We start from the raw sequence: 24,157 nt of genomic DNA, 5'->3' as shown, positions 1-24,157 counted from the left end.
GTTGTAGGACAGCAGAGCACGTGTTTGCAGCGCGCTCATGGCCGCCGCCACGCTGGGTGCGGACGGGGCAGCGCTTTGTTCGCGCCCCCCGGGCCGGCCGCGCTGGAGGCGGAGGCCGCGGCGGTGTCAGTGACGGCTGCTGCATGTGGCAGGGCGGCTGTGCCTCCTCCTCCCTCCCCCACCCCCGCCATTGGCTTCTTGCTCCATCTCGAACTTGTTGGGCGCTGCTCAGGGAGTGTTAGGGCGCGGAGAGGCGGTGAGTCAGTGTCTGGCTGCGTTGTGCAAAGCCCTGCAGGGAAGGCTCCCCCACCCCCGCCGGGCAGCCGCGTCGTTCGGGGCTTCCTTTGTGCTCGGGGCTTCTTCAGAGACTGCTTGCTTTGCCTTGCCTTTCTTTTTTTTTTCCTTTCCTTTTCTTCTTGTGGCTCTCCTGGGCTCCGCAGCGGCGTTGGCAGGGTAGGGGCCCAAGCACCAGCTCCGTGCAGGCAGGCGGAGAGCAGGCAGTTGCATGTGCTGTCACTTGCTGACCTCCCGTGACAAGATTTCTAGCTTAATTGTGATGCTTATTGCGTTCGAACAGATATCTGGCAACATGGCTACTGAACATGTTAATGGGAATGGTACTGAAGAGCCCATGGACACTTCTGCTGCAGTTACCCATTCTGAGCATTTCCAGACATTGCTTGATGCTGGTTTACCACAGAAAGTTGCTGAAAAACTAGACGAAATTTACGTTGCAGGTAAGATGCAAAAACTTGCAAAATCATACTTTGGATCTTTTCATTGGAATCCGCTGGCTTTGGTCTAAAATAGCAACTTTTTGTGGTTTCCAAAAGTATGGGGACTGCAGTCATGTCTGTTAGTGTTGATTTGCTGATTTTTTTTTTCTTTCTCATTTTTTTTCTTTTTTCTTTTTTTTTAAACTTACCTAGTGTTACCAGAGTGTCTGGGGCCAGGTTATGAAAGTCACTTAGAGTGGGTGGTGGGGGCAAGGTAGGACAGGAGAGGGTGCACAAGACCATAGCAACAGCTGGCAGAGGCACAGCTGTCTGTTCTTCATGACAGCAGGTGATGTGCTTAGTGTATTTTATAGTAGCTTTAAGCAACTTAGAGTAATTGAGGAACTGGTAGTATTCTCCTTTAGTTGTTGAGGCTGTTCTGTGATTTGGTATTTTGACTTAGGAGTGTACAGGAGGTGCTGTCTCTCTCTGGCATTGTATAGTTCTGGTTTTTTCTTTCTTTTGAAGCTCAATTCTTGGATTCTGGTAGTAATTTTGAGTGTTTCAGTTTGTTCAGTCTTTATGCTCCTTTACCTAAAAAGTCAAATTTTGATACCTTGTTACCTTTAGTTCTATATGATGAAAATAAATATAGCCATTTCACTAGATGCCATGTAATATTGCAAAAAAAAGTCATAAAAAATCATTTGACAGAATATCTATTTTAAGGGTTTTATTTTTGATGGAGAAAAATTGAGCATTTTTCATCACGTTTTGAGTATTTGTGAAGGAGGAACAGTAGATACAGCTTCTTGAACAAGTAAAATGGATTGTGTTACTAAATGATCCAACATCACTAAAATGTAATGAATATGGTTAAACAAAAATTGTTTCTCAAATATAATTAGCAAAAATTTTGCTTTTCCCTAGGGCTAGTTGCACACAGTGATCTAGATGAAAGAGCTATTGAAGCTTTAAAGGAATTTAATGAAGAAGGTGCATTGGCAGTGCTTCAACAGTTTAAAGACAGTGATCTCTCACATGTTCAGGTAATGTTAAGCAATTTAGCATGTAAATGTAGGGGAAACAAACTGCTACTAGATGGTCAAAGCTTGAGCAGTTACAGCCAGAGCTCTTTTTTGATGCATAGAACTTGTACAGTTAGGATAAACTGATTGCTTCAAAACAAAGTTGGCTCTGCTTTTTCAGAACAAAAGTGCCTTTTTATGTGGAGTCATGAAGACGTACAGGCAGAGAGAGAAACAGGGGACCAAGGTGGCAGATTCTAGCAAAGGACCAGATGAGGCCAAAATTAAGGTATGTGCCTGAAGGTGTAAGATAATATGGTAAATATAAATTTCATTTTTTTTTCCAAATAAGCCAGAGCTTACTCTCTGTAACTGTCTTGCCAGGTATTTCTAGTTCAGATCACTCAAGCCTATTAGAATCTTATTTGCGCTGTTCCAGAAATTTTGAAATTCCTTTTTCAAAAAATAGTAACAATTTCTTCAAATGAAATATGCATGCTTATTTATTGCAATTACCTAAAATAGTACTAACACTCAGGTTAAGCAACTTGCCAAAAAGGTGTCTTATACACTGAGGTATCTTTGTCTCAGGCTAAAAAAAAATAAAAATCCTGTGCCTTAGTCTTATACAATTGGGAGTGAAAGTTTTAGTGCAAGATCTTGACTGGTACCACAGAAAAACAGGATATCTCTGGCATATCAGTATCCAATTATGTGTTCCTTTAATTATGAATAATAGCTGCTTTGTTGGGGGTTTTTTAGACGCGCCCATTGGATTTGGGATTTTGGTCCTTTTTAGGTCAGTCTATTCTCTTTTTATAAGCGGTATACAAAGATTAGTTTAAACTTATTGCAGAGTACAGTAAATATCCAAGAAATAATTGCCTAAGGAGTATAGACCATACCAGGAAAATAACTGATTTTAAAAGATTCTGGAAACTAAATGGACGCAGTTAAATAAGTTCTTTTTTGGGAAGGATATACATCAAATGAGTAAAGATGCTTTGACTAGATCATTTGGAAGAGGAAGATGATTTTTGCTGCTTGTGTCTTGCTTAATTATAAAATGTAACTGTTTATGTTTAATGAGTACATCTCAAGTTCTCCCTTAATTTGCTTTTTTCTCTTTCCCAGTTTTGACTTGCAATTACAGTAAGCCTTTATGGTTGTAATTAATTTTTTCTGTTGCTCTTTCTTAAAATTGATCTGAACACAACATTTCAGGTAGCTGATGTCACTAGCCTGAAAAACTGTATATAATGTAGTAAATATTTGGAGCTAGTGGGTGATTGATATAATAGGTCAGTCATGTTGTATTGAAGTGACGTTCCCTGCCTGGGGAACTTTTGACCCTGAAGGGAGTGTGGAAGACAGGAAAGGGTTATTATCTCTGCTTTATACTAGAGCAACTGAGACACTGAATGTCACTGTCCTGTGGTATCTAAGTGCATCTGTGCTTCAACTCCATGCCTATAGGCAGTCCCGCTAATTCAGTAGGACTAATGTACCGAAGTGTTTGCAGGACTGTGCATGTCAAAACAGTGACTTCAGGTATTGAGATGTCTCAATAGACACTTGTTATTCTGTCACTTGGTTTAATTTTTATATTTAAAAATGTTCAGCATATCTTCACATGAAGAAATGTGAACCTTTTGTTTTGTCGGGCTGCTGCATAGCACACCATTCAATCTCTCAACCAAGTAGTGTTTTAATAATATGAAAATATTGTGCATTACACTTTAAGCATACTCTTGTTTCTGTATATGCAGTGGGTTTGTATGCCTGTGGAAGTTCTAGAACACTAATATTAGTGTACAGATAAAACATACCTTAACTTAAATGGTCAAATTTGTCTTAAGTTAAATTGTCTAAGGCATAAGATTTTTACACTTCTTTTTCTTTTTCTTTTTCCTAAGGCACTCTTGGAAAGAACAGGTTACACTCTTGATGTGACTACTGGACAGCGGAAGTATGGTGGCCCTCCTCCAGATTCTGTGTATTCAGGGCAACAGCCTTCTGTTGGTACAGAGGTAAGCGGAGAAATAGTTTTATGTAAATAAAAGTGGCTTGTTTCTTGCATGCGTCTTTAAATGATATTATATGTGGTATTTGTAGATATTTGTGGGCAAGATTCCAAGAGACTTATTTGAGGATGAACTTGTTCCATTATTTGAGAAAGCTGGGCCTATCTGGGATCTGCGCTTAATGATGGATCCACTGACTGGTCTAAATAGAGGATATGCTTTTGTCACTTTCTGTACTAAAGAGGCAGCTCAAGAGGCTGTTAAACTGGTAAGTGGTTTTGTGTGTGTTTGTTTGTTTTGTTTAACATCTTGTGATGCTTCTCTGCCTATTAGGGAGCTGCTCTATTTTTTGTCAATTATTTTAAGAAGATAGTACGTTACAAATGAGTTACTCCATAAGTGTTCATTGTGATTATTTTAAATATTCTTGTGCCTTTCTTTGGATCTTTTGTACTGACTGCTGTCAAAGACGGGGTACAGAATCAGGTGGATTTACGGCCTGACCTAATTGGGCAACTTCTACATTCAAATCAGAAGTTCATGCTAACAGTGTGGTCTTTAGGTTTTCCTTTCTTAATTCACTGTTTGTATTGGGGTGGGTTATTTTGAAATTAATCTCTGAAAAGAGTGTTTTTTCTGCATGGTTATAACTGCTGGTGCATGTATGCAGCAGTGCATTCCATGTAGACAAAGCACTGAGGACACACATTTTATTTAAGGTAAGTAACTTAATCATGAAGTACCTTCAAGTGTTTTTACTAGCAAACTTGTCTGTCTGTGTCTCTCTCTCTCTTTCATTGTGTTATAAAAATGGAGCATAATTTATCTTTCAGGGGTCAGGCATAAACTCTGAACTGTGTCTTTCTGTCAGTCTCCCTCTTTCTTCCTTTATTTTTTTTAACTCCAAGCCTCACCCAGCATTTTGGCAGTGCATTCTCCCCCTCCCCTGCTTCATTTGGGGCTGAGTATCAATTCCCCTTTTAGTTAGAGTACTTCTAGGTCATTATTTATAAGTTACCTTCGCTTAAAAATATGGAGTAGTGAAGTAATGTGTTTAATGTAGTCATACCTGGATCTGAGTTCTGTATAACTTGCTGCTAATAAACCATTGGCCTGCCCTGTTGATATAGTCTTTAAGGGGCATTGATTAAGGAATATTTAAGTTTCAGGACCTACTGTTTAGAAGGATGGTCTGTCAATTTTCTTTAAGGAAGTTTAATGTCAAGCTGGTTTTTGAGATGTGGCTGTTGGCCCTGTGAAATGATGGGGTATTTTGGGGTTATATTAACTTTTGTGTGTATACTTCTGCTTGTTGCTTTTTTCAGCTTCAGCTTTGCTGTTGTTATTTTAAATGTCCTCTTGTATCTCTAGTTGGAATCAACAGAACAGTGCAGCTGACTCCTCCCTGCTTTTCCCCCCCCCGAACTGGCTAGAGAAACTGGCTAAACTTTTTTTTTTTAAATCATTGTTAGATGCACCAAGTAAGCTGATTAACTTTTGTTTCTGGTTTTCTCTTAAAGTGTGGGTAATACTTCTTCAAGTTGATAAGTATATTGTGATAGGGGGGAAAAAGGTTGGGGACTGAGCTTAGATCTGGACTGTCTTCTGCTTAATGTATTTGAGGTGGCGTTAGTACTATAAAAGTATGCAACTGTGCATTTACTCACTTTTATATCCAATTTCTCTTTGTCATTTAAATTGAAGCAAAGGAAGAGGAGTTTGGGGAAGTACAGGGAGAGATTCCAGTTGGGATGGAAAGCCATCTTTTCTAGCTTTAGTATGTAGCAGGATGCTGTTCTGGCTGTGAGTTAACTTTGTTAAGGTTGTTTTAAAACATTCAGGTAAGGGCAAGGGGACATCAAAACCAATTTCACACGGGTACCTTGGCAAGAGTTGACTTTGTGTATCCTAACCTGAAATTGGCTGATTAAATTGAGATCTGAAGAACTTTCCTAGTAGTTCAAAATCAGTGAAGTAGGAGAATGGGGATATAAGTAAGGCATAGGCATAGTGCCTTTGTGATTCTCTTTATGATTCTTGTTATCTGTGAATGGGGAGACTCCTAAGATGACTGCTAATGCAGTTTTTTTTTGGGTAAGGATCAAAGGATCATTTTTCATCAACCAGTGGCTTGTAGGCACTTAAAACTTACTACCTTTTCCCCATAGTTGTAAGCTGTTTTATTACCTTTGAGCTTATTGGCCTGCGGAGGTGCCTGTGTTCCTATGTGGCTTTTTTTCCTTCTTTTTGTAAAGCCTCATAAGTTTGACTGTTGCCTGTAGACTTGACTGTTAGTCAGGAAACTGGCCAGAGCTTTGTCAATATTCTGTATTGCTGCTTGGGTAAACGGAACAGAGTTTTTCAGATCTTGGAAAATGGCATTGTATCGGTTCATGCTTGGATTGTTACTTAGGTGTTCATAAAACTAAAAAAATCCTAAAAAATCAGTAGGAGCTAAAAACTCAGGCTTTATCCTATCCAGTGATCGATCCAGGCTTCCTGTTTGAATTCGGGGTTTGGAAAGACTGAAGTGCCAGTGTATTTTAAAAAAGCTGCTAAAGTTGAGTGGATAAGTGGAGTCTAAGTATAGTCCCCAAACCTGATCTGAAGCATGGAGGTGATTATTATAGAGCTTTTTTTCTGCACCACTCAATGTGGACTGTTAGCACTGCAAAGCTTTCTATACTGTTATATCTTATCCTTATACATTAGCTTATCTTTTTGATATATACAGTGTTTAACTTAAACTTAGAGGTCTCAGTAACAAACTTTGTAAAATTGGTGGAAACTTATGGTTAAACACCCATGTTCATATTTTTCTGTAAGGCTAGTGAAATTAGCAATAGTATCTGGCTCTCAAAAGCTTTTACTTTAGCAAAGAAGCTAAAATTTATTAAAAGAAACAACACAGATTTTTTTTTTTTTTAATTTAGCTATATTTGTACATCTTGCAACAAAACAACCTGAAGCCTTCTCACACTGCCGTTCTTCAGCATGTTAAAAGATTTAAAAAACGTATTTTGTTTTCTCCTTACCCAGTCTTTAACTTCAGATCTGTGCTATAGCAACAGTGGCACAGGTCTTGCAACATATTTCCCTCTTAGCATGCTTGTATTTGTCTGTAAACTGGCTCAACACTTGCATATGAATTCTAGTTGAAAGTAATTTTGGGGTCATCCTGCTCTCTAGTGGACATTTGTATATTCCACATGTGCTACTGGATGTAGAACAGTTAATGGATTTAATTTGAGACATTCATAACTAGAGTAATCAGAATTGTTATAAATAGGGGAAAGTGATAAAGCTGGATAAAGAGGAAAGAGTGTGGGGAAAATACAGCATATGTGACTGTAATGTGTTACCTTTCTATTCTGGAAGATGGTGTGTGTTTATTTTTGGGGGCGTTTTTGGGTAGGTTTACCCTATTGCTTCCTAGAGTTAATGTATGATTCCATGGAAGTATCTCTAGTGTAATAAAATTCCAGTGTAAAGTAGGTAGGATGACTATATTGTTTTTAAGGAAATCTAGGATGAAATCGGGACATGTGGTCACATAATTTTTTTTTTTTTTTTTTTTATGTGAGTACAGTTCTGGGCGCCGCACTTCAGGAGGGATGTGGACAGCATTGAGAGGGTCCAGAGGAGGGCCACTCACATGATCAGGGGGCATCAAGGCAGGCCCTACAGGCAGAGGCTACGGGACCTGAACTTGTTCAGCCTCCACAGAAGGCTGAGGTGGGGGTCTGGTGGCTGTCTACAAACTGGCCAGGGGGGACCAGCAGACTATGGGAGAGTCTCTGTTCCCTCGAGCACTACCAGGAGTAACGAGGAATAACGGCCATAAGTTGACCAAGAGTAGATTCGGGCTAGATATCAGGAGGCACTACTTCACAGTCAGGGCAGCTAGAATCTGGAACCAACTTCCAAGGGAAATGGTGCTTACTCCTACCCTGGGGGTCTTCAAAAGGAGACTAGATAGACACCTTGCTGGGGTCGTTTTGACCCCAGCACTCTTTCCTGCCCATGGCAGGGGGTTGGACTTGATCTGCTCAGGTCCCTTCCGATCCTACCAACTAGGAAAATTAGGGGACCAGCGTGTAAAGTTAATCAGAAGCACAGATACAAGTGAAATTAACCAAGGATGTCTTTCTAAGCCAGAGGTAAGCAATGTAGGGTACATGAGGCATGTGCCAGGTCAGGGAAGGGATAGGCAGCACAGCAGCAGATAAGGTAGAGTAGGGGTTCCCAAAATTTGTGTCATGGCCCGGCTGACTGCAGCTGGAATTTCTGGCCGGAAGGCAGGTGGACCAAACCCTGCACTGCTGCGGGCCCTGCAGAAGAAGCTTCGCAGCCTCTCTGCCCGCCTCTGGGGGGCTGCAGTTTGGCAGTCAGTGGCCACTTCCGATCTGGCAGCTGACCTGCCTAGGGATTGAGAACTCCTGAGGTAGACTAAAGGAATTGGGGTGGCACTCTGGAAGGGCATGGGGCTAATTTGTCTTTGGCACACTGAAAAGTTTGACCCCCATTGTTCTAAGCATTTTGAGTACCAGTTCCCCAGAAATTCGTAGTTGCTGTTCAGTACAGGAAGTAAGTAAGCTAAATATTAAAATACAGGTGAAATTTGGGTTAGGTAAAGTGAGGTAAATAGTTCTATTGGGATTGCCTAACATGACTAACTTTAGGAGGTTAATTCATCCACAAGTAGTAAAGACATGTGTGTTGCGTTTGTCCAAAAGGCACTTTAGCAGTAGTGTCTTCAGCACAAGAGTAGGAGGGAATTAAATATGCTGAACTGGCAGTTTTACTTCTAGTATGTTTTCCTGGCATTCTTCCATGCAGATATAGTGACTGGACCTGACCCCACCTAATATGAGATTAAGATTATGGGTGGGATGTTTAAAGAGACATTGGTAGCTTGCAAATCATGTCTTTTAAAAAAAATAATAATGTATTCACAATTGTAACGTAACTTTTACTGTTATTAATGTTTTCTGCTTTCTTCAGCTTGGACAATGAAAATTGGTTAGTCAGGGTTTTTGTTCTTCCAAGTGTTCTTCAAACTTTCATGAACTACTGTAGTAGTGTAATGTGCTTGGAGTATAATAAACGTGTTAGGGTAACAATAAGTTTTAACTTAAACACCCTCTGACAAAATTTGAGGCAAGTGTTAAAATGTTTCTTGCTTGTCTTAAAGAAAGCTGCATTTGGAACCAAACTTGATCTGACTCCTTTAAATTTGATGAAAAAGCATTAAAAGAGATGCAATATGTTGATCCAACAGGCTGTCTGGTAACTGATCTAAAAGATGTTTTTTCATCTTTTTGAGGAAAATTGGTTTCTTACCTCAACTTTGAGGGGTAGCACACTTTAACTGGGGAAGAGCATACCCTAATGCAGAAGAGTGTTCACCAATAGTAGACACTAATATAGAATGAATATACGATATTCCTGTGTATTTTCATTGCTTTGTTTTGAAGACTGTTTTTTCTCTGCACTTTTGAAAAGTAGAGCAGCGGATATTTTAAATAAAGTTTTATATCTTTTTCTGGGCTACCCAGGAATGCTTCTACAGCCAACAGGGAGAGGAGAACCCTTTGACGTGGCAGGTTTTTTTTTTTTTTGGTTTTTTTTTTCTTTTTTCTTTTAACTCACTATTGGCATATAGTTGTCAAGCATTTGTTAAAATCTTCAGCGGGACACCATTGGTATTATAGTGGTACAAAACAACAGAACTGTATTATCAAAACATGACACATTCTCAATAGCATTCACTACAGAGGGAAAGAAGAGGTGTGGAAACCTGAAAACACAAAACTAAAATCGCTACTAGAACAAATGTGAGGTTGACAAGGTCTTGAGAAAAGAAATACACACTTCCCTACATGAAGAGCTGGCTCTTGAAAAGGGAAAACGGAGACCTGCTGTTGAAGGAGTAGAGAAGTTGATTAACACGTGTCTTTTGCCTGTGAGATGACTATTTCTACAAATAAAGGAAATACAGGGTGTTAACCCCCACCCCGTGCACTTTTTTTAGACTCAGCCTGTCCAGGGTGCTATGCCTAAACTGCCCACTTTGGGAGTGGTATTTGAGTAGCAAGTCTTAAAGGGGTTTTTTTAGGATTCATTCAGTTGAAGTCTTTTTTTTTTTCTCCTGCACAGTTAAGGTACCCTTGAAGTATTTTGGCAGTTGCTCTTGCATATCCTCATAGCTTTGGATTTGATTCTGTGATTATTTCTTGAGAAGAAATGCTTACTGTCTGAAGGCTGTTTTTATTTTTTTGTTACATAATGGGAGTTGTACAGGGAATTGTTGAAGTGAACTTTAATTTGCTTTTTATTATGCTTGATTCAGTTTAAGGAGAGGGGCTCACTAAAACAAGCTGCATTGACTATGGTTCTTCCTCTTGTGAAGTCTTGAGTCTAGTTTCCTTCAGGAAGGAAAGATGAAGTTTAGAGACCTGGGAGAGGGGAAGGCAGTGCTAGCTGAAATTGAGGACCTGTGGTGGGGGAAAAAAATACCACAAAAATGCAATCATGTACATGCCACAACGGATGTTTTAATTAAATTGCAAAGAATTTTATACCTTGATAATCATGGCTCTAGAGAAGAAAAAGTATTTGGTCTGGATATCTTTGAATTGGGAGACAGAAAGCTTATTTATAATTTATCTTACTGTTTTTATTTCAGTACAATAATCATGAAATTCGTTCCGGGAAACACATTGGTGTATGCATCTCTGTTGCGAATAACAGGCTTTTTGTTGGCTCTATTCCCAAGAGTAAAACCAAGGAACAGATTGTTGAAGAATTTAGCAAAGTTACAGGTAAGTCAGTATGTATGTTTTGGGAGCTGGACAGAAATAAATGGGTAAAATGTATGATCAGTGACTAACTCTTCACCGTCTTTCAGGTTACGTTGTATCAGGTTTGACTTCCTTACTTCCTTCAGTTTTGTCCTAGCCTTTTGGATGTCTTACTTTTAGTCAGCTGGTAATCTGTCATTCTTGCCTAGGCAATGCTGTGTTTTAGAGCAGCGTTTCTCAACCTGTGATTCACGACCCAAAACTGGGTCATAAGATTATATGAAAGGATTCCGAACAAACTTTAAAAATGGATTTTTCTTTAAAAGAGAAAAATGTGGGAAACCATGGTTTTTCGCTTGCAGGCTTTGGGCCTGTCCTGCCCCGTACACTGAGGGGCAGGGGGCAGCAGGGCAAGAGTGAGGGGCACTCGGTTGGGACTGCCCATTTGATGTTTACAAATGCGTCCTGGTACAAAAAAGGTTGAGAACCGCTGTTTTAGAGTAATACAGTCTGCTATCCATAACTAAACCTTAGCTTGTATACATACAACAACCTAGCAAATGAAAGTAGTCTTGTTGGGGGGAGGAAAAGTGTTCTACAACTCAGAGGGAGATGCTGTGCTTTGTGGCTAAAAGAGACCAATTAATAGGGAGGTGGTTCTCTTCTTTTTGTCTTACTAGACTTAAAGGATTCTCCTCCCCTCATGTAACTAAGGCAAATGAATTGAGGAGCTATAACTTTTATTACATACTTCCTTTTAACATGGAAATGTGTGTTGGGTATCCTTATGCACTTTCTGGTTGAGCTGTGTTAAGACTCTTCTGAAGTCTTAACACTGTCTTTGTCTCTTATTTATGTCCTGGAAAGTGTTCTCATGCATGCCAAGATACTACAGTGACAAGTTACAATTCTGAAGGTATAGAAAGGTAACCTGGCCTCTTTACAGTAGTCCTTGAAAATGGTCCATGCTGTTTTCACATCTTCTAGATCACATGTTTTTTTTTAAGTTAGATCATCCTTTTGTTTTATATCATAAACATTTCAGTTGAAGTTGCATTTAAAAAATATTTTGTTTAATTTCAGAGGGTCTGACAGATGTCATATTGTACCATCAACCTGATGACAAGAAAAAAAACAGGGGTTTCTGTTTCCTTGAATATGAAGATCATAAAACTGCTGCTCAAGCCAGGCGCAGGTTGATGAGTGGCAAAGTAAAAGTCTGGGGAAATGTTGTTACAGTTGAGTGGGCTGATCCTATAGAAGATCCAGATCCTGAAGTCATGGCAAAGGTAATCAAGGAATGAAGAAATACAAATATGGATGTATCACTTAAGTTGTTGTAAAGTCAGTGTTTTTTGATATTGTAGCCTAAATAATGTTTTCCGTGTTCTCGACAGAGAAGTTGAAGGCAGTTTTGTGCGGTTGTTTTGTATTGTTTTGTTTAAAGGTATTTGTTTCATAGGTAGTAGGGTTGGAAGGGACCTGAGCAGATCATTTAGTCCCACCCCCTGCCATGGCAGGAAAGAGTTCTGGGGTCAAACAACCCCAGCAAGGTGATTGTCAAGCCTTGTCTTAACCCCCCCAGGGCAGGAGCCAGCACCACTTCTCTTGGAAGTTGGTTCCAGATCCTAGCCGCCCTGCCAGTGAAGTAGCACCTCCTGATGTCTAAATTGAATTTACCCTCTGCCAGTTTGTGACCTGTTATTTCTAGTCACTCCCGGTAGTGCTTGGGGAAACGTGGACTCCCCCTGTGCCTGCTGGTCACCTCTGATTAGTTTGTAACAGGCCACTCGATACCCCCCTCAGCCTTCTCTTGTGAAGGCTGAGCAGGTTCAGGTCCCATAGCCTCTCCTCATAGGGCCTGCCCTGCTGCCCCCTGATCCATGTGAGTGGCCCTCCTCTGGACCCTCTCCACGTTGTCCACATCACTCTTGAAGTGCGGTGCCCAGAACTGGACGCAGTACTCCAGCTGCGGCCTGACCAGTGCCACATATAGGGGGAGGATCACCTCCCTGGACCTGCTGGAGATGCATCTGTGGATGCATGACAAGGTGTAGTTGGCCTTCCTGACTGCATCCCCACACTGCCGGCCCATGTTCATCTTGGCATCAATGATGACTCCAAGATCCTTTTCTGCCTCTGCACTGACAAGAAGGTAGTCCCCCAGCCTGTAGGTGTGCTGCTGGTTCTTCCTCCCCAGGTGTATAACCTTGCACTTGTCAGTGTTGAGAATCGCATCTTATTCTCATGTGCCCACCCCATAACCTGTCTAGGTCCGATTTGTAGCCTATTCCTTCCTTCTAACGTGCCCACATCCCCCCCCCCCCGCATCTTAGTGTCATCAGCAAATTTGAACAGGGTGCTTTTTACCCCCTCGTCCAAGTCACTGATGAAGATGTTGAAGCCCTGCGGAACCCCACTGCCCACATCCCTCCAGGTCGAAAATGACCCATCCACCACCACTCTCTGGGTGCGGCCCTCCAGCCAGTTGGCGAACCATTTGACTGTATAGGTGTCGACACCACAGTCCCCCAGTTTCTTAATGAGAACAGGATGAGAGACGGTGTCGAAGGCCTTCCAAAAGTCCAGGAAGACTATGTCCACCGCTATTCCTGCATCTCAGGATTTGGTGACCTGGTCATAGAAGGCCACCAGGTTGGTCTGACAGGACCTGCCTCTAATGAACCCGTGTTGATTTTTGCCTCTAAGCATAATCTCCCCTGCCGGCCCCTTGTGAACATGTGCCAGAATAATTCTCAAAAAGCTTGCCCAGGATCGAGGTAAGACTAACTGGCCTATAGTTTCCCAGGTCTTCCTTCCTCCCTTTTTTTTGAAGATGGAAGCCACCTTGGCCCTCTTCCAGTCCTCTGGCACCACACCAGAGCACCACGAGTGCTCGTAAAGCCATGCCAGGGGTCCCGCAATGATGTCAGCTAATTCCCTCAGCACTTTGGGGTGGAGATTGTCTGGACCAGCTGATTTAAAAATGTCCAGTCCCTCCAGAAGTTCCTTGACTAGATCCTCCCTGACCCTTGACCTAGGTGCGCCTTCCCTAGGGCCTGAAGGGGGTCCGGTGTGGGGACTGATCTGGTCCCTGCTCAGGAAAATGGAGGCAAAGGAGTCATTAAATAGGTTAGCTTTGTCGTCTGGTGTGACGACCAAATTTCCTAGCGTGTCTTGCAGTGGCGCCATGTTACCCGGAACCTTTTTTTTTTTTGTCCCCCGTGTATTTAAAAAAGGACTTCTTGTTGTCCTTGATCTGGGAAGCTAGTCCCAGTTCCACCTCCGTCCTGGTGTTCCTGACTGCCCCCTGCATCGTCGAGCAACTGCAGTATAATCTTCCCTGGTGAAGGCCCCTCCCTTCCATTGGGTGTGTGCCTCCCTTCTAGCTAGAAGATGTTCCTGGATGCTTTTGGTGAGCCATGGGGGCTTTTGTGCCCTCCTGTTCCCTTTGATCCTTGTTGAGATTACCTCCTTTTATGCTTGGAGGATCGTCTCCTTAAGGAACAACCACTCTTCTTGGACCCCCAACTCCCCTCCCCTCTGGGACCTCAGTGCTTCCCCGACTTCTCCTTGGCTCATTGAAGTCCGCCCTCCTGAAATCTAGGGCTGCTGCCTTGCTGTAGGCCTTTGCTACCTTGTGCTGGATGGTAAATTCCAGCAGGCGTTGTTCACTGTCGCCCAGGTGGTCGAGCACCCGCAGCCCCCTCACCAGGTCATCACTCGTGGCCAGCACAAGGCATCTCCCCTGGTGGGGCTGTGCACCTCCTGGGTTAAATGGAGGTCCTGCATTTGGGCTAGGAACCTACATGAGCAGTCAGAGCTGGCTGACTGCTCTTCCCAGCAGATGTCTGGAAGGTTCAGGTCACCCATGATGACCATGTCCTTTGACCTAACTACCTCTGTGAGCTGAAGTGAGAATTCCCAGTCTAGCTATTCCCCTTGGTTGGGAGGTCTGTAGTAGACCCCACCGTTAAGTCTCTTTCCCCTCGACTGCCTTGTATTCTAACCCAGAGCACTTCAGTGTGCCCGTCCTCTAACTCTGTGCTACCTGGTGAGGATGTGTATTGCTCCTTAATGTGGAGTGCCACACCCCCGCCTTTCCTCCCTGTCCTGTCCCTCCTATGCAGCTTAGCCCTTGATATTTACTGCCCAGTCATATGTTGGGTCCCACCATGTTTCAGTGAGCCCTGCTATGTCTGGGTTAGTGTCAGCTAGCAGGAGGGTGAGTTCCTCCTGCTTGTTTCCCATACTACGAACATTTGTGTAGAGGCATTTGAGGCCGCCTGTGGAAGTGCGCACTGGCCCCCTAATCACAGCATTGCCCTGGCCCCTGTTGCTTACCTATGTATGTGTTCCTCTCATCGGTCTAGGCTGGGCTGTACTTGCGAGTGCTGCTTGGTTTAGTGGTCCAAGGCTTCCTCCTCCCTCGTCTTCCCCTTCCCCTGACGAGCCTAGTTTAAAGCCCGCCAGAGGAGATCCGCCAACCTAGAAGAGAACACATGCTTACCTTTAGGGGAAAGGTGGAGCCCATCCCACCCGAGCATGTCTCTTGTTGTGATGTGCAGGTCGTTGTCAGGGAAGCCAAAGCCTGCCTCAAGACACCATTCCTGAAGCTGTCAGTTAGTCTCTGCGGTGCACGTCTCGTGCCATCTTTCACGTCCGCTCACTGGTAGAACAGAAGAGAATACCACCTGTGCACCTGTCTCCTTCAGTATGCCCCCCAGAGCGTGGTAGTCCGCCATCAGGTGATCAGGGCTTCTCCTGGCTGCGTCTTTAGTACCCACATGGATTAGGACCATGGGGTAGTAATTGGTGGGCTGGATCACGGCCTGGATCATCCCCGTCACATCCTGAATCTTTGCTCTGGGCAGGCAGTAGACCTCGCATGTCTTGTAGACCTTGTTGTCTGTGGGTTTTGTTTTTTTTTAACAATTGGAAACAAGTGGAAAACCCCCAACCCTGCCACAAGGAGGAGGGAGAGTGAGAAGGGTGGAGCATGAGGCTTCATAGTTAGTAGGGTCAGAAGGGACCTGAGCAGATCATCAAGTCCAGCCCCCTGCCACAGGCAGGAAAGAATGCTGGGGTCAGATGACCCCAGCAAGGTGTCTGTCTAGCCTCCTTTTGAAGACCCCCAGGCTAGTAGCAAGCACCACTTCGCTTGGAAGTTGTGTCCAGATCCTAGCCGCTCTGACTGAAATAGTTCCTCTTGATATCTAGCCTGTATCTGCTCTCTGGCAGTTTATGGCCATTGTTTCTTGTTACTCCCGGTAGTGCTCGGGGGAACAGAGACTCTCCCATTGCCTACTGGTCTTTCTTGGCCAGTTTTATAGGCGGCCACCAGATCCCCTCTCAGCCTCTTCTTGTGGAGGCTGAACAGGTTCAGATCCTGTAGCCTTTCCTCATAGGACCTACCCTGCTGCCCCTGATCATACGGGTTGCCCTCCTCTGGACCCTCTCCATGTTGTCCCCATCCCTTCCTGAAGTGCGGCACCCCAGAACTGGATGCCACTTTTAGTCCCAAGGCTTACCTGTGGCTCACCTTCTTTTGTAGCCTGTAGGGTTAGGTAAGTTGGGGGGGGCGGTGTAGCAGGGCTGCGGAGGGAAGCTGGCTGAGAGAGCGGGGAGGTGTTGGTGAACCACACGGAGTGCGCAGCTGACAGCCTGTGGACCGCCAGTGGTGCTATCGGTCTGACGAGGCTTGGCATCTCCGTGCGTGGCTTCCTTAAGGGCCTATAGTCCTGCTGGTGGTCCACATGCAGCCAGCTGGGCACTCCATGTCTTCACTCTCAGGGGGTAGGGGAGGCCCACGCCCCGGATCTGTACATGGGGCCGGCTCAAGGTCCCACCCTGCTTCCCTCTCACAGGGCCTCTGCAGCCCTGCAGGCATGAACTGGTGAGGCTGGGAACAGCGGGGCCACGCTGGGATTGTGCCACCCCCTGCCACTGCCATGGTGGCACACTTCCTGCATCTGCTGCCACTTCTCAGTGCAGCGCCATATGCAGGAGGTGTGCTGCTGGGTCATCTTGGGTTGAGCAGCTGCTAAGAGAGCCTTACGTGGCCCCACTGTTCGTAGTCACGCTGGGTCACGGAGGGAAGTGGGGCACGTTGGGCCCACGGCTGCTTGTCACTGTTCCCTTCTGACTAGGTAGCTTTGTGGCGTCACAAGCAAGAATTTGTCAGAAGTCTTTTGGGATCAACAGGAGTTTTTGTCAGCTTGTAAAACTAATTTGCTAAGTGTGAAACTTTGCTTGTCATTCCGAAATTGTACAGCTTCATTAAGGAGCATAAACTGAATTTGTTAAACTTAATTCCAAAAAGCTATTTCATCAGCTTAAACAAATGCTGCTTTTGGAAATGATTTTAGTTGTATGGCTGTCTTGCCTTCTATTTTTCCCAGATCTCAAAAAAAGCATTAAGAATGACAACACTCATGAGTCTAATTTCCATATGACATTATTTGTGGAAAACTTCTAACGTTTTAAAATTCGACTAGTAATTATTTGCAAGTGTTGTTGCCATGTATAGATGGATTTGCTTGTTTTTTACTTGAATATTTCCATTGTTCCCACTTTCTCTTGAGTTTCATTGCCTGGCCCAGGTGCTTGAGCAGATCCGGACCTAATGTGTCCTACAGTTTTTCCCTCTCTGCTGCCTTTCTACCTGTCATGGTTTTTTTTTTTGGTTTTTTTTTTTTTACTTGAGCATTCACTTGCAGGAATCCCACTGTTGATCCCTGAAAAGTGGCTTGGACAGGGTCTTTTCTCTGAGCAGGGGGAGGCTTCCTTTCCTAGCATTAGTTTAGTATGAATGTCTTGCTCTGCCTGCAAGCTTTATCCTCTTCGCTTTCCTGCCCAGTGTCCTAGAATTTCAGTAGCAGGGAATGAAGAATCTTTCAGGGAAAATATGCCTGAGGTGGCACCTCCTCCAGATGGCAAGTTCTCCATCTGGTCAGTCTTTTGGCTCTCAGAAATGGATCCTGCTCAGAGACTTTTATAATGCCTGTTGAGGGAGGACTTCTCAGCTGACGTCATAAAATGGAAAATGAAGAAGGCATAGCCAGGGATCTTGCCTCCGTCTACAGCTTTTGCTTCTGAAACAAGATCCAAGGAGCAAGGTTTTATGGTTCCCTGCCTCATTCATTCCTTACATAGGTACTTTTTATGGGTGTCATTCTGAAATGACTGACTGACTGACGGAGGGTGGGGGGACATCTGCATCTACATCATAGTTCTCTTAGCCCTTTTAGAGAATCAGGGTTCTAGTCACTTAGTGCAGTGGACCAGAGAACACAAGAGATGAGTTTCATAGTTGGTAGGGTCGGAAGGGACCTGAGCAGATCATCAAGTCCGACCCCCTTCCATGGCAGGAAAGACTACTGGGGTCAAACGACCCCAGCAAGGTGATTATCAAGCCAGTGAAATTTCAGGGAGGAGGGCTTAGGCAACAGGCTGACTGAGAAAGGTAGGGGGACAAGTTTGGGTTTGAAGTTGGTCATCTGGATGATAGATAGGCAGATATAAAATGGGAAGAAGAATAAGGGAAGGATGCGGCGGTCATCCATGTGTTGTCTGTTTGTTACCTTTCCTTTCACCCTGGCCCCATGTATTACATTTTGAACATGGCAAATAATTACTCATTTACCTTCCTGTATCCGCAGTACTATAGTTCTCAAGTAGAGGAACTGGTGGGGTTTTAGAATGGCTACCAAATCATGGATGCTGTTACAATGAAAAATATGAACCATAGATTTCAAATATACTGACCTTCTTGTGGGCTTAATGACCCACCTCCACACACAGCCTGTGGTGCTTGTCACAGAGGCTGCTACAGCTATGTTGTTGTGGGCCAGTATGAGTCAATACTGCTCGTGCTTGCCCTCCCCTATACCTGCCGCCAAATTTCGGGTTTTTGGTTACTGTTGCTGAATAAAATTTGGTGGCACAGCAGAGAGAAGTCTGCCATGGGTTGCCAACTTTCAGCCTGCAGCCCATGGAGCTGGGGGGCTTTGGCAGCATTTATGGGGAGATGGGGCTTTTGTAGGTAACACTGCTGGGTGGGAGGGCAGGAGTGGAAGAGGGAGTGATCGTTCCAGTGGCATGGGCTGGATTGGAAGCAACTCAGGCTTGGAGCTAAGCTGTGTTAAAGTAGTTCTCCAAGTGCAACCATTAACCCCTGGTCTCCATTCTATTTGATATCTATTATGTGCGCAACTAAACTTACTTGGAGAAGAGAGAGGGCCAGTGGTTGCAATCTTAGCCATTGATTTACAATTGTGTTAGTAGAAAACATGTGGAACATGATTAGGAAATACTTGTGGGCCAGGGCATGAGAGCTCCTGTGTTTGGCATTACAGTCATTGACATGCTTGGGGGTAAAAAGAAGATTTGGCCAGCAAGTGAGAGAAGCTTTTAAACTGAGGGAGTGGTCTTGATGACTGCTGTCTGCTTTGGCAAGTATCAGGGATGATAACTTGTGATTAGTTACTGCAGCTATAGTATATGTACAAGGAGAAATCTAAACAAGTTGTGTGACTACCAAATCCTCAATCATGGGTGCTTCCTTGGGTTTTGAACAGCTTAGGTGACTTAGGAAATTATGGTTGGAAGGGACCTCAGGAGGTCATCTAATCCATTCCCCAAGTAGATCATCCCACCCAAGGCTTTGTCTAGCCAGGTCTTAAAAACCTCTAACGACAGAGATTCTACAACTTCTCTGGGTAGCCTGTTCCAGTGCTTTATTACCCTACTGGTGAGAGAGTTTTTCCTAATATCTAACCTAAACTTCCCTTGCTGCCTGTTGAGACCATTGTTCGTGGTGTCATCTGCCACCACTGAGAACAGTGTATCCATCCTCTTTGTAGTCACCATTCAGGTAGCTGAAGGCTTCTGAAATAACTTAAGATAGGAAGCTTGCAGTCTACTAAAATTGCCTTTAGTTCACTTGTTGTGGGCAGGAAATATCCTTCTCATGTTAGTTGATACAACTCAAATGTAATGCTGTTTGAAATTAGCATGCACTCTTTGCTTTGCTTTACTAAGTGCTTATGTACTTGTTGGATGAATTCTTGGGTAAAAAGCTGTCTCAGTGGTACAGGCTTTTCAAAGTTGACTATTTTGCATTTAACTGATTTCAGGAGCTAGCTCTACTTTAAAACAATGCAATGAGTTGAAAATTTAAGGTTAGGAAACTTTTCAATAATAACATGGAGCTGATCATTGAAGGGTGAGGGATGGGCCATGATGCTGTTTATTGGTGGGAAACGATGCTTGGTTTTGTCAGGTGGGTCTTCTTCAGCAAATTGATTTTTTTCAGATTTGCCTTATAGAATATTGGATGCCTAAAATGGAATGCATTTACCTTGATGTTGCCTGTAGCTGCAGTGTGGTTTGGGGAAACTTTTTAAAACTTACATTTTTAAATGGGAAGGCACAACTTATAACACAAAACTGACTTGTTCATATTTTAGGTGAAAGTACTTTTTGTACGTAACCTTGCCAATACTGTAACGGAGGAGATTCTAGAAAAGGCCTTCAGTCAATTCGGAAAATTAGAGCGAGTGAAGAAATTAAAAGACTATGCTTTCATTCATTTTGATGAACGGGATGGTGCTGTAAAGGTAAGTTGAAGACTCTAAATTAACTGTGATACGTACAGGGAAGTGGTGACTAAACTGAATTGTAAGAGTTGGATATGTTTTCAACTTGAGAGTACTCTCCTATAGTGTTATTTACCATATTGAACTAAAAATTCTGTACTACTGGATTCCCTGCAGGTAAATTCGTGTAAATTACTGGTAATGTTGGTTGTGATTTGCCTTTTAGTCTGAAACAGAATTCTAGCAGTTCATACAACTGAATTAAGCTACCATAGAAGTGCACTTGCATTTGTTGTGCCAAACTGAAATGGATGCATGTTTTCCCATTAAAATACACCAGGAGAATAAAAGGAAGCTCCTTTTGGAGGTAAAGATCCTCCAAGAATGGTTTGTAGTTTTGTATAAACTTAAAAAGAAAGAAACTAAGCACAGTGAAGTTCCTTCTTTTGTGCTTATGTAGTAGATTTCCTAGGAGCAGAGTTGATTTGTCTTTTCTGAACTGAGGTAATCTTCTGTTCCTTTCCCTTGGTGAAAGGGAAATGCTGTTTGTTTCTCTATCCTCTGGTAGAATGATAGTTGGCCCCATACCTATTTTCTACTCTGATTGAAGAGGGAAGACTGATAGGGGGTTGCATCTTTCCCTGTTTGTCTGGCTATTATGATGTAGAAGTATGGGCAGTGGAAGAGTAATCCTTTGTAAATGAGTAATTCTCTTAAGGCTAGTCTCCTGAGGAATCAAGAGGTTCCCTTCAAGTGGCAAGATCTTTCAGATTCCTTTCCTTTTAAACTTGTTTGCAAATGTTTAATGGAACCAATAAGTAATCTGCTGTTCCTTGGTCAGAATGACATTATTAGTGCCTGTTAGGGGGGCAGGGTTGTAGACTTCTTTTGTTCTTTGTAATGGAGACCTTATAAATAGCCTAAAATAGCAAAAATTGAAACAAAACTTCCAGAAGCCACTAGGATTGGTCTCTTGCTTCACTAATGCTTTCAAGTGTATGTTTGAATCAAAAAACTCTTTACAGCTGGCCCATTTAATAAAGCTCTTGATCGCAGAACTGTATGCTGAATTAATGATATTTGCAGATGTCACAATAGTGTGTTCACAGTTGCAAGTAGAAGAAAACCATCTTAAAAAGACTATTTTAATTTTGAGAACCAAGCATGGGGAGACACTTAAGTCTCCAGGAATTCTGTAATCTGGCTTTCAGATTTTGTTTTGCTCTGAAGGATATGCTTTAAAAAATTGTGATGCATGCTCTACGGGGCAAAGTAAGTAGAGTATCTTTCTTAGAAATAATTTTTAAAATCTGATTGATTCCTTCAGGCAATGGAAGAAATGAATGGTAAAGATTTAGAGGGAGAAAATATTGAAATTGTTTTTGCTAAGCCACCAGATCAAAAAAGGAAAGAACGGAAAGCTCAGAGACAAGCAGCTAAAAATCAGATGTAAGTGTAAAAAATTGCATGCGTGTATGTTGTTATTTATCACACCAGAAATACCTTTTTTTAAAGAAGAAAGTTGCAGCTTAGGAAATATTAACCAATACAACAAAGTGTATTAGTATTTTATTTCTCTTGTAAAAAATTCAAATATGATACACCTACACAGTTACATTGATAAATAATTTTTTTCAGTGTTGCCCAAAGGTAGCTTTTCTATCAGAATTGGTGTCACATCTTGCTGAGTGTTGTACAGTGATGGATGAAAATCAAGTCCTCCTTAAGAGCTCATAGTCTGAGTTCAGTAGTGAAATGCATCCAGTTATGTCCACCTACCTGGTTGCAAAAGCTTTACTTTTGAACTGGACACCACCTTCTGTTTACTCCCCCTCAGTTTCATATAGTGTCTGCCAAGTTCATCCAGGAGCTCTACAAGCATACATTTGAAGCTTTCGTATGGGCCAGGGCTGTCTAACGTCTGGATGGCTGGGGCTGCATGCTGCTGCAGCCCTTCTGCTGCGTGAGCAGCTCTCCATGTTTCCTTTCACTGCTGCACCCCCTGGGGTGGGGGCAGGAAGTGGAGGGGGGAACCTGGAGGTCTTGATATCAGCAGGAAGGGTGGGACATGGGAGGAGCAGTTGCTGGCTAGGAGCCTATGGGCCACCAGTTGGACAGCCCTGATATAAACTCTAGGTACTATGTACAGTCTAGGAAAAGCCAGCCAACATTCTGCCACTTCAGTAATGTTGAATGAGCCCATTAGTCTTTTTTTTTTTTTTTAAACAAAACAAGAGCTTTAATTTCTTTGTGCAAAATCATATTTGTCTTACCACTGTTCTGTTCAGTACTTTACTATATTCTGCTTTGATTTACCATGGGTATCCTGTGGCTTTTCAGCTTCTATTCTGTATTTCCAAAAATGCTTGTTCTGTCAGTGCTGCTGTTTAAGCCTTAAAGAAGATTGGAAAGTTAGGTCAGCAGAATAAAAGCTAGGTTAGCTGGTGACCTTATGTACTCCATGGGACTACTTAAGATTGTCCTGTTTGCAGTTGTCATCTAGGCCACTGACAGATATGGGGAGGGGAAAAACACAGCACTTTACTGGAAGAGGAAGCTCCTCATTAGTTTGACTCTGCTCCCCAGCATCTGTGTAAATTTGGCACTTTTATCTAATAGCATATTCAATCATCTGTTAGCTAAAAGCTTTAAAAAGCCTTGCTGAAGTGTCCAGTCTATACAGACATTGGGCAGGCTAGGTCAAACTAATGCAATGCCTCTTCTGGGCATGCACTGTGCTTGGTGCAGGGGCACACCAAGCTGAAAGTAAAGTGCTATTTTGTTTTGCATTTTTCCCCACATGTAAGCAGCCATACTTTCCGAAGGTTCTCTTCTGCCTTCTTGGTCTTTTCCGGTAGGTATTTGCTGCTGCTGTTAGCCTTTGCCTTGGCTTCAGTATTCTGGGCTCTACCCTTATGTTAGACTTCGTTTCATTTACTTTTTTCAGAAAGACATCAACTCTTGTGTATTAAGTATCTCAGAAGCAGCCACAAGAGTACTTGTTTACTGCAGTTTAAGGTGCAGACAGGAAATTATATGAACAGAATTGCAGTGCAGGTAGTTGTCTAAATGTCTTATTTTGCTATGAAGTCCTGTTTTCTTGCTTACTTGGCTTAGATGAATGCCAAAAGGAAGGAAGTTCTGATGGAGTAGTAGACCATTGATCTCTCTAGTCCTGTATCAAGACTCTGTTATTGGCCTATATTTTGTAAAGGAAAGTGAGATTTCTTTGGCACACCTGATCAGTTTAGAGTGCCTTTTTATTTTCTGTATAGGAAGGCTGTAGGAGTAGTCTTTGGTCCGACCCAATTCCAATTGTTCTCTATAACATAACTGAAATTACTCTGATTAGAGTGACTGCACTTTTTTAAATATATATATATATAAATACCTTAAACTTATTTGTGTCAGATTCACAGCAGTAAATTTCCCTGCTTACTTTATGTTGAATAGAATTCCCCTTTCACCTTAAACTAATGAATAAATTTTGTCTTTTCAAGTTCGCACTTGTGTTTTTATGGGCTGGTAAAGCAGCAGTTCTCTTTTGACTTTAGCAGTATTGGTTCTTTGATTTGATGTACTGTTGACTGTTACTCCAGTCAGGCTAAACTAGCACTGATTGTTTCGTCTTCTGACCTTCTATTTTGAACAAAAGCTATGGTAGATGCACTTATACAGTCTCTCTTAAAGGTCCCTTGATTATGGAATCTATCAATTTCAGAGCTGGAAAGTTACTTAAAATAGGAGGCCAGGCAGGCAGGCAGTTCTATTTTAAGAGCACTGTTTACAGGTGAATTGCAAGGGATTTTAATTTCCCTCTGGATGCCAAAAGATTGTGGGGGGAGGGTGGAAGTGTAGCAGTGTGTGTGCATGTGCCCACTTGTGGTTAATGCAGTATTTTAATTGCTCAAGAAAAGTTCTGTGACTGCTTAAGATCCTAAATGGATAGCTTATAAATGTAGTACAAAATAGAATTGCTAAATAACC

The 24,157-nt window shown here is 42.8% G+C and overlaps 1 protein-coding gene across 5 annotated transcripts in view; it reads left to right on the top strand.

Annotated features, from left to right (window-relative positions):
- The first annotated feature begins 235 nt into the window (after positions 1–235).
- Positions 236–24,157, top strand: part of SYNCRIP (synaptotagmin binding cytoplasmic RNA interacting protein) — a 32,438-nt gene continuing 8,516 nt past the window's right edge. For 3 of the 5 annotated variants that reach the window (XM_019537706.1, XM_019537704.1, XM_019537703.1), the window contains exons 1-10: positions 236–256; positions 578–737; positions 1,647–1,765; positions 1,926–2,033; positions 3,661–3,774; positions 3,860–4,036; positions 10,457–10,592; positions 11,655–11,860; positions 20,042–20,191; positions 21,498–21,619. In XM_019537706.1, coding sequence (XP_019393251.1) covers positions 590–737; positions 1,647–1,765; positions 1,926–2,033; positions 3,661–3,774; positions 3,860–4,036; positions 10,457–10,592; positions 11,655–11,860; positions 20,042–20,191; positions 21,498–21,619 — 1,280 coding nt within the window. In that variant the 5' untranslated portion in view covers positions 236–256; positions 578–589. Of the gene's footprint in view, positions 257–577; positions 738–1,646; positions 1,766–1,925; positions 2,034–3,660; positions 3,775–3,859; positions 4,037–10,456; positions 10,593–11,654; positions 11,861–20,041; positions 20,192–21,497; positions 21,620–24,157 lie in introns of those variants that run through there. The other 2 variants (XM_019537705.1, XM_019537702.1) reach the window with 1 other exon arrangement.

This window comes from Crocodylus porosus, unplaced genomic scaffold, assembly GCF_001723895.1.
Source record: "Crocodylus porosus isolate Cpor-Errol unplaced genomic scaffold, CroPor_comp1, whole genome shotgun sequence".
NCBI classification, from domain to species: Eukaryota; Metazoa; Chordata; order Crocodylia; family Crocodylidae; genus Crocodylus; species Crocodylus porosus.
The sequence above is the reverse complement of the archived record's forward strand: the minus strand, read 5'-3'. Positions and strand labels throughout refer to the sequence as shown.